Raw genomic sequence first — 15068 nt, forward strand, 5'->3', positions numbered from 1 at the left:
AGGACACACATCCCCCGCCCTTTCCATTACTTTACAATAAGACAGGACACACATTTCCCGGCCCTTTCCATTATTTTACAATAAGACAGGACACACATTCCCCACCCTTTCCATTACTTTACAATAAGACAGGACACACATTCCCCACCCTTTCCATTACTTTACAATAAGACAGGACACACATTCCCCACCCTTTCAATTACTTTACAATAAGACAGGACACACATTCCCCACCCTTTCCATTACTTTACAATAAGACAGGACACACATTTCCCGGCCCTTTCCATTACGTTACAATAAGACAAGACACACATTCCCCACCCTTTCCATTACTTTACAATAAGACAGGACACACATTCCCCACCCTTTCCATTACTTTACAATAAGACAGGACACACATTCCCCGCCCTTTCCATTACTTTACAATAAGACAGGACACACATCCCCTGCCCTTTCCATTACTTTACAATAAGAAAGGACACACATCCTCCATTACTTTACAATAAGACAGGACACACATCCCCCGCCCTTTCCAATACTTTACAATAAGACAGGACACACATCCTCCATTACTTTACAATAAGACAGGACAGACATCCCCCGCCCTTTCCAATACTTTACAATAAGACAGGACACACATCCTCCATTACTTTACAATAAGACAGGACACACATTCCCCTGCCCTTTCCAATATTTTACAATAAGAAAGGATACACATCCTCCATTACTTTACAATAAGACAGGACACACATTCTCCGCCCCAGTGGCGTAGCAATAGGGGTTGCAGAGTTTGCGACTGCATCAGGGCCCTTGGGCCAGAGCGGCCCTCTCCCTCAACTACAGTATAAGCTCTCTATTGGTCATGTGCTGGTAATAATCATCTAAATAATAATAATAGAATATAATGCTCACTTACCTGATGGTGATTAGTTGGCCAAAATCCAGTTCATAGTTGTTGACTTGTGCAATAAAGATGGCAGCCACTGCTTCATAAAGGGCCGTGCCATCCATGTTGATAGTAGCCCCCACAGGCAGCACGAATCTGGCAATCCGTCTGTCTATGTGGTTGTTCTCAAGCAGACACTTGAATGTTATTGGCAGAGTGGCAGAACTGGTTAGGAAAAAGAGAGTGGCATTAATTACCAATGTACACTTTGTTTAGGCAATCACATGGACTTCAGACATGGGGCTTCAGAGCAGCGACACAGAGAGCTGATGTCATGTTCCTCTCTGAGAGTACCTTAATTTCCTGTTCCTCTCAGCGAGTTTAACTTCACTTCCTGTTCCTCTCAGCGACTTTAACTTCGCTTCCTGTCAGAGGTGTAGCTAGGCTTTTCAGCGCCCGGGGACAAAGACAGTTTTTGAGCCCCCCTCCTGGACAAATTGGGCATGGCCATGCATCAGAATGTGGGAGTGGTCATAGGTGGAGCCAAATGTAAAAATGCTGTTTAGATAGCCATATATGCACCTCTTCCCCCCCGTTTAGATAGCCAAATGTGCCCACCTTTAGACAGCCAGATGTGCCTCCCTTCCCCACATTTAGATAGCCAGATGTACCCCCTATAGTTAGCCAGATGTGCCCCCTTGTTCTGCTGCTGTTAACACTTCTGCACGCCTCTGTTGAGGGAGGGAGAGAAGCAGGGGGACTTTGGGCAGCCAGCGAGCTGCCTCTCACTTACTTGGGGGTGCAGTGGCCATGCTCTGCGCCCCCTTACAGTGCTTCGCCCAGGGACATGTGTCCCCCCTTGCCCACCCATAGCTACGCCTCTGCTTCCTGTGCCTCTCAGAGAGTTTACCTTCAATTCCTGTTCCTCTCAGAAAGCTTACCTTCTTTTCCTGTTTCTCTTTGAGAATTTACCTTCACTTCCTGTTCCTCTCAGAAAATGTACCTTCACTGCCTGTGCCTCTCAGAGCATTTACCTTCACTTTCTGTTCCTCTCAGAGAGTTAACCTTCATTTCCTGTTCCTCTCAGAGACTTTAACTTCACTTCCTGTGCCTCTCAGAGAGTTTACTTTCACTTCATGTACCCCTCAGAGACTTTAACTTCACTTCCTGTGCCTCTCAGAGAGTTTACTTTCACTTCCTGTACCTCTCAGAGACTTTAACTTCACTTCCTGTGCCTCTCAGAGAGTTTACTTTCACTTCCTGTACCTCTCAGAGACTTTAACTTCACTTCCTGTGCCTCTCAGAGAGTTTACTTTCACTTCCTGTTCCTCTCAGAGACTTTAACTTCACTTCCTGTGCCTCTCAGAGAGTTTACTTTCACTTCCTGTACCTCTCAGAGACTTTAACTTCTCTTCCTGTGCCTCTCAGAGACTTTAACTTCACTTCCTGTGCCTCTCAGAGAGTTTACTTTCACTTCCTGTACCTCTCAGAGACTTTAACTTCACTTCCTGTGCCTCTCAGAGAGTTTACTTTCACTTCCTGTACCTCTCAGAGACTTTAACTTCACTTCCTGTGCCTCTCAGAGTTTACTTTCACTTCCTGTACCTCTCAGAGACTTTAACTTCACTTCCTGTGCCTCTCAGAGAGGTTAACTTCATTACCTATGCCTCTCAGAGAGGTTAACTTCATTTCCTGTGCCTACCCCTCCATGTTCCTTTCAGACAGCTTACTTTCCTTTCCTGTTCCCCTTTGAGAATTTACCTTCACTTTCTGTTCCTCTCAAAGAGTTTACCTTCACTGCCTGTGCCTCTCAGAGCATTTACCTTCACTTCCTGTTCCTCTCAGAGAGTTTACCTTCATTTCCTGTTCCTCTCAGAAAGTTTAACTTAACTTCTTGATGCAAAAATTTTGAACAGAGGCGCTAAAGTAGAGTAAAAATGTCTAAAAACAGTTTAAAAAGGGGGAAGTTGGCCATGAGCGTCCACGCTACAGACAACTACTAGTTCTTTTTCTCCATTTGACTGCCTGATGAAGCGGGACTTTTGCCCGTAAAACGTGTTGCATACTGGAGTTACGAATATATGTTGCTTTATTTATGAAATAACAAATCATTGACTGTTTATCCTTGAGGGAGGTAAGTCCACCAACTTCCCCTTTTTAAACTGTTTTTAGACATTGGCGCCTCTGTTCAAAATTTTTGCATCTAGACTAGTCCACCCTTGGTGGAGGGGTGTTATCCCCAATTCTTCTTGTCTACAGAGAGCGACTTCTTATACCTGAGTGGGGTCAGGTTATAATTCTCCCCACCTGCGCTTGAAGTGGTTGCCTGGCTGGCAAACTATGTTTGTGAGTATACTTAGTATTTAATTATTTTACCATTTACATTGAAATTACTACAATATATTGGGCTCTCAGTTTTTTTCCTCTTTACATGTAACTTAACTTCTTGTTCCTCTCACAGAGTTTACCTTTACTTCCTGTTTCTCTCAGACAGTTTACCTGCTAAAACAAAATGTGTGTCTTTAGGGTTGATGACTTGATGCATGACCTAGTTTGTGTCTTGAACTTCACACATTGTCATCCTAAAAGTTTCCTGCAAAATTTGCTGGAGCAGTCCAGAATATTGTACTATATCAATGGTGGTAAGCCCTACTGATCTACAGGCAGCAAAGTGGGCCAAATCCACAACACTGCTGCTACCACCATGTTTCAAAGTTCTTCCACTGGCCTTCTAAATTATCCATGTGGTTAATAAACAGAGGCGCTATTCGTGACCTTGAGACTGTACTGTGTACTCCTGTCTGTTTATTGCCTGAGGAAGCGGGAATATACCCGTGAAACGCGTTGCGGTTCTGTTCATGGAGTATGTGAATAAATTGTCTTTATCTTAAGCGACAGCATCGAGTCTATTTCTGAGTGGCCGGTCCACCGCCGCCACCCGAATATTTTAAACATTTTAGCATATTTTATCCTTTTGGCGCCTCTGTACATCTACTTGTCAAGACAGGAAGCAATGCTCTTTTTGGATAGTAGTTGCAGTGGACATACGGCCGTGCCGCTGCACGAGGGCCCCTGAAGTTCCCCTGCTTCAGGGAGCCCATTAAGTATTGCTGGTTTTTTTTTTAATTCTACTTTTTATTTTTTTTTAACTTGGGGGGCCCCGACTCCTGTCCTCCCCCCTCACCTCGGCCCCCCCCCCCTCATGCGGCGGGAGAACGGAAAATACAGGAAGTCTCCGGGGCTGCAGCAGACGCTAGAGGCAGCTGCCGCTTGGTCTCCCCTGTCTTCAACTCTGTATCTCTGCTCGCTACTAAACCAGGAAGTAGCGAGCAGTATACAAAGTTGGAAACCAAGCAGCAGCTGCCTCTAGCGTCTGCTACGGGCCCCGGCCGGAGACTTCCTGTATTTTCTGCTCTCCCGCCGGCCGCCGCGCATACCGGGAGGGGGGCCCCCCGAGGTGAGGGAGGGAGGATAGGAGTCGGGCCCCCCACCCGAATAGCTACCCACCCGGCTACCTTACCCACCCGGCTACCTACCCACCCGGCTACCTACCCGGCTACCTAACCACTCTGCCGGCTACCTACCCACTCGGCTACCTAACCACCCACCCGGCTACCTACCCACCCGGATACCTACACACCCACCCGGCTACCTACCCGGCTACCTAACCACCCACCCGGCTACCTACCCGGCTACCTAACCACCCACCCGACTACCTACCCACCCGGCTACCTAACCACCCACCCGGCTACCCACCCACCCACCCGGCTACCTACCCACCCGGCTACCTAACCACCCACCCGGCTACCCACCCGGCTACCTACCCACCCGGATACCTACCCGGTTACCTAACCGGTTACCTAACCACCCTGCCGGCTACCTACCCACCCGGCTACCTACCCGGCTACCTAACCACCCACCCGGCTACCTACCCACCCGGATACCTACACACCCACCCGGCTACCTACCCGGCTACCTAACCACCCACCCGGCTACCTACCCACCCACCCGGCTACCTACCCACCCGGCTACCTACCCACCCGGCTACCTAACCACCGTGCCGGCTACCTACCCACCCGGCTACCTACCCGGCTACCTAACCACCCACCCGGCTACCTACCCACCCGGCTACCTAACCACCGTGCCGGCTACCTACCCACCCTGCTACCTACCCGGCTACCTAACCACCCACCTGGCTACCTACCCACCCGGCTACCTACCCGGCTACCTAACCACCCACCCGGCTACCTACCCACCCGGCTACCCAACCACCCACCCGGCTACCTAACCACCCACCCGGCTATCTACTCGGCTACCTAACCACCCACCCGGCTACCTACCCGGCTACCTAACCACCCACCCGGCTACCTACACACCCACCCGGCTACCTACCCACCCACCAGGCTACCTACCTACCCGCCCACCCGGCTACCTACCAACCCACCAGGCTACCTACCTACCTACCCACCCACCCACCCAGCTACCTACCCACCCACCTACCCACCCACCCGCCTACCCAGCCACCCACCAGGCTACCCACCCACCCGGCTACCCAGCCACCCACCAAGCTACCTACCCACCTGGCTAAGGGCTACCTACCTACCCACCCGGCTGCCTACCTACCTACCCACCAGGCTACCTACCCACTCACCCACCAGGCTACCTATCCACCCAACCACCCATGGGAGCTGCGCGCCGGATGGAGGCTGGGACATGAGGTCTGCTGCTGCAGGTAAGTAAATGGTTTTTTTATTACTTATTTTAGCAGGTGTATGTTCTGGGCAGGTCTGCCACATGATTGCGTGTATGTTCTGGGCAGGTCTGCCACATGATTGCGTGTATGTTCTGGGCAAATTTGCTACATGATTGCATGTGTTTTCTGGGCAAATCTGCCGACATGATTGCACGTATTTTCTGGGAAAATCTGCCGACATGATTGCACGTATTTTCTGGGCATATCTGCCGACATGATTTCACGTATTTTCTGGGCATATCTGCCGACATCATTGCACGTATTTTCTGGGCATATCTGCCGACATCATTGCACGTATTTTCTGGGCATATCTGCCGACATCATTGCACGTATTTTCTGGGCATATCTGCCGACATCATTGCACGTATTTTCTGGGCATATCTGCCGACATGATTGAATGTATTTTCTGGGCAAATCTGCTCACATTATGTGTATTTTCTTGAGAAAACCTGCACAATTATTTGAATTTTCTGGGGAAAGGGTCACCAAAACTTGGGCGCACTGTCTTTGCATTGCACTTTTCAAGGGAACCTGAGGTGAGAATAATATTGAGGCTGCCATATTTCTCTCCTTTTAAGCAATACCAGTTGCCTGGCTGCCGTGCTGGTCCTCTGCCTCTTATTCTTTCAACCATAGACTCTGAGCAAGCATGCAGCAGGTCAGGGGTTTCTGACAATATTGTCAGAACTGAGAAGATTAAGCTGCATGCTTGTTGCTGGTGTAATTCAGTTTATTACTGCAGCCAAATAGATCAGCAGGGCCGCCAGGCAACTAGTATTGTTTAAAAGGAAATAAATATGGCAGCCTCCATATCACTCTCACCCCGTGATCACTTTAAATTACAGTTAGCTCCGCCCTTATCCGGTCATTGCCACGCCCATTTTGCCACAGGTTCTATCCACGACCATTTTAGGTTATAGCCACGCCCATTTTTGCCGCGGTGCACTCTGCGCGACGCAGGTCAGGGGGGCCCACAATTGATATTTTGCACAGGGGCCCACTGCTGGCTGTGTCCGCCACTGAGTAGTTGTGTTCTTGAAATCCTGCCCTGCAAATTTGTGATAGTCATGTCTAGGAGAACTCAGACATGAGTCTGCTACCACCATGTTTCAGAGTTCTTCCACTGGCCTTCTAAATTATCCATGTGGTTAATAAACTACAGACAGGAAGCAATGCTCTTTTTGGATAGTAGTTGTGTTCTTGAAATCCTGCCCTGCAAATGAGTGATAGTCATGTCTAGGAGAACTCATGGAGAAGCGTATGATCAGTTTGGTCAGGTGGTAGATATGCAAGTCTCTAATTTGCTAGTCATGATCATGTGCTAAATGTGCAGTTATAATATTTTCTCAAGTTCACTTTAACTTCCAAATATTGAATGCATATTGCAGCGGCACATTACCTGGAGGACGTGGCCAGCGCTATGAGCAGAGCCTGCAGCACCCCTCGGATAAAGACAATGGGATTCTTCTTAGTGATTAATAAATACATAAGGGGGAGGATGAAGAGTCCATGTACTACAAGGCCACACACCACCGTGATGGCATAAAATCCCAGCTTCTTCCCGATAGCTGTGGGGTCGTCCATCTCCAGGATCTTCCCGGCAATGAGGAAGACAATCCCAAAGGGAAAATACCTGGAAGATACAAACAACCCAATATGGCAGTTAGGTTTCCCAAACGCTTTTGCTATACAAAATCTACTAACGTCCAATAAACTGGCGTACAATAAGACTGATAGTTAAAGCGGGTCTGAGATAAAAAAACTAATTATAACAAGTAACTTGTCTATATATCTTATGTAAAGTTTAGACAGCATATCAAGCTGCAAACAACTTCAAAAGTTTATGATTATTTATTCCTGTGATACAATGAGGGCAGCCATGTTCTTTTTGTCACATTGTCACAGGCTGAGGGCTGGAGATGCTAACAGCTTGCCTGTGTGTAAATTCAGTCCCCTCTCCTCCTCCTTCCTCCCCTCTGCCTCTGAAATCAATGGCTAGTAACTTCCTCCTCCCCCTGCCCAGACTGAGCTCCCATAAGCCCTTGCTACAGTGCCAAGGCACAAAAGGAGCTGTGGGCGAGGCTTGTTTAGTTTATAGGGAATTAGAGTATTAAAACAAAACAAAAAAGTATTTGGCTTGAGGAATGCCCTATAAACTATATGAAAGGAACACAAATATGCATTGAGTAAAAGTTTATCTCAGATCCACTGTAACGAAGCTCTGTAGTGACATACAGTAGAATGCAGTGAATATCTGCATTACTAATCCTGGTTTCAGTATCAGAAGCACTTCCTGTAACTATATATCGCTATTTATTGGTATTTAGGTCCACCCTCCCAGTGATACTTAGCCTAGGCTGTTTAGCTATGTGGAATTATCCTCCCAGTGCATTTTGGGAGACAAGGTTTTATTTGTACTGGCTTCAAAATAGTCAGAAACAAACATTCTGCAGAGCTGCACCTGACAGGACTAAAGATGGCACCACCTGTGATAAAATGTAGTATGTGAACCAGGGTGAGGAAAGATTTTACAATGGGCAAACACTGACTAAATACTTTATAAATGAATGTTGTAAAAAAAAAAAAGCAATTTTACTCATTAATGTTATATTCACTACAGTTGGTGAGATTGTTCCACATATTAGTAAAAAAAAATGTTATATTAGCAAAAAAGATACTGCCAGAAAATAAAAACCACTGGTAGCAGAACAGCAGTCTTCTTCAGTGGGAAGCTTAGCACCCTAGCTGAACTTGAGGAAGTGATTACAATAGTAGCTGATAAGAAAACAAACAAGATAATATAAATGCTGCCAGCAGTGTCTCAGCTGAATACAAGTCAAAAGTGTACCCAGGAGAAGATACATTCTAAATGGATACACTGTATAGATGGCGCCGGACTCGGACGCCGCGGCCAAAGGGCTCCGGTCTTTTTCTGTTTTCTGCATGTGACCTCTCACTCTGCTCGCCTCCGAGCTCCTCTTTCTGTTGAGGCGGGATGCGGAGGACATAGGGATGCTGGTCACACTCTCCGCGGCCATCGGGTCGCGGTCTGCGGGCCGGCAGGAGCAACGGCTGCTTTCGTGGGGCCCACGTGCAGTGCACAGAGGGTTTCGCGGCAGATACGAGGAAGCGGGTCGGAGCTTCGATCGGCCGCCGCTGCTGCCAGACCACCGGCGTCGTTTCCCATGTGGATCCCTCCATGGCCCTGCAGCTCGCTTACACCATGCGGGCTTCCAACCACCGCCGCGGACCCCGGATGCGGGACAAGTGGGCACCATCCTCTGCTGGCTCCCGGCACAGGCTGTGCGGGTCTGCCCAGCTGACTTGTCCCTCAGGTATCGCTGCCTGCGGAGGTCTGGGCTGCATACAGTGGGCCACACAGTATCCCCTACCGTCCGGCAGGGCCACCCACATTGCTGCTCCGTCTGCTGTGAGAGTGCAGCAATTCCATAGCCCCGGATTGAGGTGGCTACAGGATCCCCCTCCACCACGTGGGCCGCTGCGATGGGGCCAGGGCTGGGCCGAGGCATAGGCTGGAGAGGCTCCAGCCTCAGGGCGCAGTGTAGGAGGGGGCGCAGAATTCATTCAGCTGTCATTCCTAATTGTGTTTGAAACAGAAAGAAATAAGAAAAGGAGATACATGGAAGTGACTACAAGCCAGATAACTAGATATTAAGGTGTTGGGGAGGTTGTGGGCCCTGTGGCGCCTCTTAGTCTAATAGCAATCAGTGTGTGATGGCTGGGGTGGCAGGGATGGAGGGGCGCATTTTGGTGTCTCAGCCTTGGGTGCTGGAGGACCTTGTCCCGGCTCTGGATGGGGCCTAGGAGTCCGCCATGCGCCAGCCTGGAGCATGTGGGACACTCCACATGCACCGGAGGCCTGACCACCACCGCTTCCTGCTGGGCCTCCCACGTGGAAGAGTTCCTCGGGCTGCGCACCAGAGAGGGTCTTCACCAGCCACAGCCTCCACCAGCCTGCTCGGCCACCCGGGGTCTGCCACTGCTGCGGACCATGTCAGCCTGCACCACCACTCAGCCCTGAAGATCAGCGATCAGCCTGCACCACCACCCAGCCTTAAGGATCCGCGGCCCACCTGGCGATTTCCCACAGGGATGGACACTACTCGGACTGACTGTTTGTGGCCTGTAGCCAAGGGAGGATTCTGCCTCTGTCTCTCTCCCTGCCTTGACTCTCTTTCTTCTGCTCTCTCTCTCTCTCTCTGGCTGTCCCTTCTCTCTCTCTCTTTCTCTGTACACTCTCTTTCGGGACACACTGCGGGGATCTGGGACTAGCTGTGGAGCTGAGGGAGCGCCGCCGGTTGATGGCAGGCTGCTCCCCTCACATAGCACTCCACATTTCCCCACGCGTCCTCCACTATATGTATATATAGGTATATGCTTACTTGTATTACTGTACCTGATTGTATGTGTTGGATTGCATGTATGTGTTTGTGCCATCTCCGACCCTGATGAGTCAAAAATAATTCCGGGGGCAACCCCCCGTTGTACTTGGCGAAATAAATAGGATTCTGATTCTGTAATATATATATACAGCAGTCATGCATTAAATTACGACAGCTTTCAGAGCATAAGGAAGAAAGGGAGACCGAGAGCCCGAATATAGTGTAGTAATTATTGTAATTGATGTGGCGATAGAAAGAGTACAATAGATATACTCACAAACCAGGGTTACCTCCAGGCAACCACTGTGTAGGCAGGTGAGGACATTTTCCTGTCCTCACTCAGGATTAAAAAGTCGCTCTCTGTAGATAGGAAAAAAGGGGTAATCCCCCTCCACCAGGGTGGATGATTATGCAAAGCAGAAGGAACAGAGGCGCCAAAATAATAAAATCACAATATTAAAATGTTTAAAAAATTGCTTGGGGGGCAGTGGTGGGCTTACCCCCTATAAGCAGACACTGGAAAAATGTCTATTTCAAAAATAGATTTTTATTGGTACACTCCAAGGGGGCTGCAACACGTTTCGCAGGTGTAGACCCGCTTCCTCAGGCAATACAAATAGGAGTACACAACTAGTGACAAAAGTAGACAATAGTGTATATAAGTACCTTGCCCTTACACCATTGCTGTCGCCCTGTAGTTATGTTCATTTTATTGCTATGATTGCACATATTCTTTTGGAGCCTCTGTTCCTTCTGCTTATCTTTCAGAGCAGGTAAACTGTACTTTGGTAATTTGTAAACAGACGTTATTACTTGTGCACAAAAGTGAATTTGATAACTGTATTGGTGTGAAGAAGCGCGGAAGAGCCGCCGCCATGAGTCAGCGGGAGGCGGCTCTTTCCGCACATGGTGTGGCAGAGCACGGAGAGGCAGCTGCCTCCTCTCAGTGTGAGGCGGCTGTCTCCGTGCAAGGCACGGTGGAGCGCGGAGAAACCGCTGCGTTGGACGCGGCGGTTACCTTGCATGGCGCCACTTCAGAGACACCGCAGAGCGGTGCTGGTGTGGCTGGGACACGTAGTCCCTCTAGCTTTAGAGTGACGCGCGCGCGCGCACTCAGGCGGGGTTTATATAACAGCCAGAAGTGAGTCAGCTGACCAGGCTGGTCAGCTGACTCTGGTTCCACTCCTCATTGGTCCAGCACTTAGGGTGGTGCTGGAGAGATGCCTGTGCATATATATTGCTGGCTGTTTAGTTGCTGGTTGTCTGGCATTGCGAACACATAAGTGGGAGCACTCAGACCTGTAGTCAGATCCTTAAGTGTGCCGGGACCAGCTGGAGCTGTAATCCTACACTTAGCTAGATACTGTTGATAGCTTAAAGTACTAGTTTGATTGTGATTATCTGTTATGACCCTTTGCCTGCCCGACTATCCTCCTGAACTCTGATCTTGTACCTTGCCTTTCTGATACTCTGTTGCCGAACCCCGGCTCGTCCTTAGACTCTGCTTCTGCCTCCTGATTTTGTACCTCAATATATCTGATACCCTGTTGCCGAACCCTGCCTGTACCTTGACTCCGCCTCCGCCTTCTGAATCTGTACCTAATCTGTCCGTGTGTTTACGACCTGGCTTGTCCGACCTCGAGAACCGACCTTACTATTAGAGGCGGTTCCCTGTCTTGTTAGTGACACTACCTCCAGAGTGTCACTCTCAGATAATCCTTCCTACTCTCAGCCTGACTCCTCCCGCCTTGGAGAGTTCAGGTCTTCGGGAGGAATCTGTGCAGTACTCCTCACTGCTCTGAGGCCTAGTACTCTTAAGTGTTACTGTTACACCAAACACTACACTCTACTCAGGTGAACAGAGGTTTAGCTGGTATATCGGATTATCGGTGATACTGCAGATCACTTATAATCTGGTATACATCTGCATTCCCAGTGATACTGCAGATCACCGGTAACATAGCTCCCAACTGTCCCTTTTTCAGAGGGACAGTCCCTGTTTGGGAGCCCTGTCCCTCTGTCCCTCTTTCACCCTCATTTGTCCCTCTTTCAGGACTTTGTCCCTCTTTCTATGCAAATATATATATTTCTCTACTAAAAAATGTGTTTGATTGACTCTAAACTTTATTCACATCCTTTGAATTGATATATTACTAATATTAAAATGTTACTATGAAGGAAAATGAACCAGGATAGAAAGGACCAGTGTGATTTGAATTATAAAACAACATATTTTTCTTATGAAATCTTTATGGTATGTGTGACTAGGGTTGTGATGGGGCGTGGTCAGGGGTGTGACAGGGGTGTGGCTTAAGTGTCCCTCTTTCTCATCTCAAAAAGTTGGGAGGTATGCCGGTAATCAGATCCTCTCTGTGCTTCACCGTTCGTTACAATTGGTAGTATAAAGTAGAAAAGCATTGTTTTACTGAATGTTATGTCAGAACTCTCTTTACCAGTTGCCTTCACATTGAATTCATTATTAATATACATATTTCTGTAACATTTTCATCATAAGGGCCCATGTGCAATTCATTTTTTCTCTAGCGTTTTCTCCTAGGTGATAGTTTCACACCTCGTCATAAAATGTTTTTTTTTAAAAAATACTCTAAATAATTGTAATAGCATTTTCTTATCAACTTTTGGGTACTTTTTCTATTGTAAAATGCTGAAAAGTTATTTTACCATTTATGCCGCCTGGATGTGATTATCACATCGAGGTGGCTGTTGTAGGGCTGCTACGTGCTCCCGCGCGTGCACGTGTGGTCCCCCATTAGCCCAGAGATCAATGAATGGGAACATAGTTCCCATTCATTGATCTAAGTCCCTTGTAGAAAGACCAAATACTTCTCATCAGAAACCGCCGTCTTTCTGAAAAAAAAAGTTTCCAATCCTCCTAATGCTTCCTGGAAGCGCACACTTCGCTTCCAGAGCTAAAAAAAAAATCTCACTGTGGCCATCTTGTGGCCAAATAGTAAAACTACATCTACATACATTTTTTAATAAAATAACCCCACATTATTACATTTAAAATTAACTGTTTACCTCCCACACCAAAAATTACCTACGTTGCGTTTTAATTATGGTAGCATGTATTATTTTAGAGCAGGGGTCAGGAACCTTTTTGGCTGAGATAGCCATAAACGCCATATATTTTAAAATGTAATTCTGTGAGAGCCATACAATATGTTTCAAACAGGGACAGTGCGCATGTGCAGCAGAGGGCTCACATCCCTGTTGCCATGGTGATGTGTATACAGTTGACCTGCTTGGCAGCGGAAGTGTCAGACACGTCTACAGCTTCTCTTGGGTTTCATCAACATCAGCAATTTTCCAGACAGGAAAAATACAGACTAACAGCTTGTACAAATAACTAGCTGACTTGGGGGTTGATTTACTTTGTAGGACGAGATCCCTGCACTTTGGCCCAAAAGGCTGCCTGTCAAGTGACAGGCAGCTTACTGGGCCAATCAAAGTGTGAGGATCTCATCCTACAAAGTCACTGGACCTGACAGGGTCCAGAGTGGGACAATTGGAGCAGCCGTTCGTTTTGGGATAGCACGAGTAAGTTAGCGGTGCATGCTACAGCAGTAGTGTGCCTACCTTGAAAACTATATTTGCCCTGCCACACACACTGCTTGAGCAGTGAAGCTTAGTGAATCAACACCTATGGATTTTTATGTGTGCCAGATGTAGCCATCAAAAGAGCCATATCTGGCTCCCGAGCCATAGGTTCCCTACCCCTGTTTTAGAGCTATCATGGCCGATAACTGAGAAATAGAGTTGGGCCGAACCTCCGATTTTAGGTTCGCGAACCGGGTTCGCGAACTTTCGCGGAACGTTCGGTTCGCGTTAAAGTTCGCGAACCGCAATAGACTTCAATGGGGATGCGAACTTTGAAAAAAAAAAATTATGCTGGCCACAAAAGTGATGGAAAAGATGTTTCAATGAGTCTAACACCTAGAGGGGGGCATGGCGGAGTGGGATAGATGCCAAAAGTCGCCGGGAAAAATCTGGATTTGACGCAAAGCAGCGTTTTAAGGGCAGAAATCACATTGAATGCTAAATGACAGGCCTAAAGTGCTTTAAAACATCTTGCATGTGTATACATCAATCAGGTAGTGTAATTAAGGTACTGCTTCACACTGACACACCAAACTGTTCACTGAACAGAACAGGTATACAGTGGCGGGTTCACTGAACAGAACAGGTATACAGTGGCGGGTTCACAGAACACAACAGGTATGCAGTGGCAGGTTCACTGAACACAACAGGTATGCAGTGGCGTGTTCACTAAACAGGTATACAGTGGCGGGTCCACTGAACAGAACAGGTATACAGTGGCGGGTTCACAGAACAGGTATGCAGTGGCAGGTTCACTGAACACAACAGGTATGCAGTGGCAGGTTCACTGAACACAACAGGTATGCAGTGGCGTGTTCACTAAACAGGTATACAGTGGCGGGTCCACTGAACAGAACAGGTATACAGTGGCGGGTTCACTGAACAGGTATACAGTGGCGGGTCCACTGAACAGAACAGGTATACAGTGGCGGGTTCACAGAACAGGTATGCAGTGGCAGGTTCACTGAACACAACAGGTATGCAGTGGCAGGTTCACTGAACACAACAGGTATGCAGTGGCGTGTTCACTAAACAGGTATACAGTGGCGGGTCCACTGAACAGAACAGGTATACAGTGGCGGGTTCACAGAACAGGTATACAGTGGCAGGATCACTGAACAGGTATGCACTGGCAGGATCACTGAACAGGTATGCAGTGGCAGGATCACTGAACAGGTATGCACTGGCAGGATCACTGAACAGGTATGCAGTGGCAGGATCACTGAACAAGTATGCACTGGCAGGATCACTGAACAGGTATGCACTGGCAGGATCACTGAACAGGTATGCAGTGGCAGGATCACTGAACAGGTATGCAGTGGCAGGATCACAGTACAGGTATGCAGTGGGCTGAGGGCTCACTGAACAGAACAGGTATGCAGCCAGGAAAAGCTAAGCCTAACTA

At 48.1% G+C, this 15068-nt stretch overlaps 1 protein-coding gene across 2 annotated transcripts in view; it reads right to left on the reverse strand.

The window, feature by feature from the left end:
* The window catches only part of SLC1A7 (solute carrier family 1 member 7), a 134813-nt gene that overhangs the window by 17036 nt on the left and 102709 nt on the right, over positions 1-15068 (reverse strand). For both annotated transcript variants that reach the window (XM_068238984.1, XM_068238985.1), the window contains exons 7-8: positions 7039-7272; positions 917-1111 (exon numbers count right to left, since the gene is read on the reverse strand). In XM_068238984.1, coding sequence (XP_068095085.1) covers positions 917-1111; positions 7039-7272 — 429 coding nt within the window. The remainder of the gene's footprint in view (positions 1-916; positions 1112-7038; positions 7273-15068) is intronic.

This window comes from Hyperolius riggenbachi, chromosome 6 (genome assembly GCF_040937935.1).
Source record: "Hyperolius riggenbachi isolate aHypRig1 chromosome 6, aHypRig1.pri, whole genome shotgun sequence".
Lineage (NCBI taxonomy): Eukaryota > Metazoa > Chordata > Amphibia > Anura > Hyperoliidae > Hyperolius > Hyperolius riggenbachi.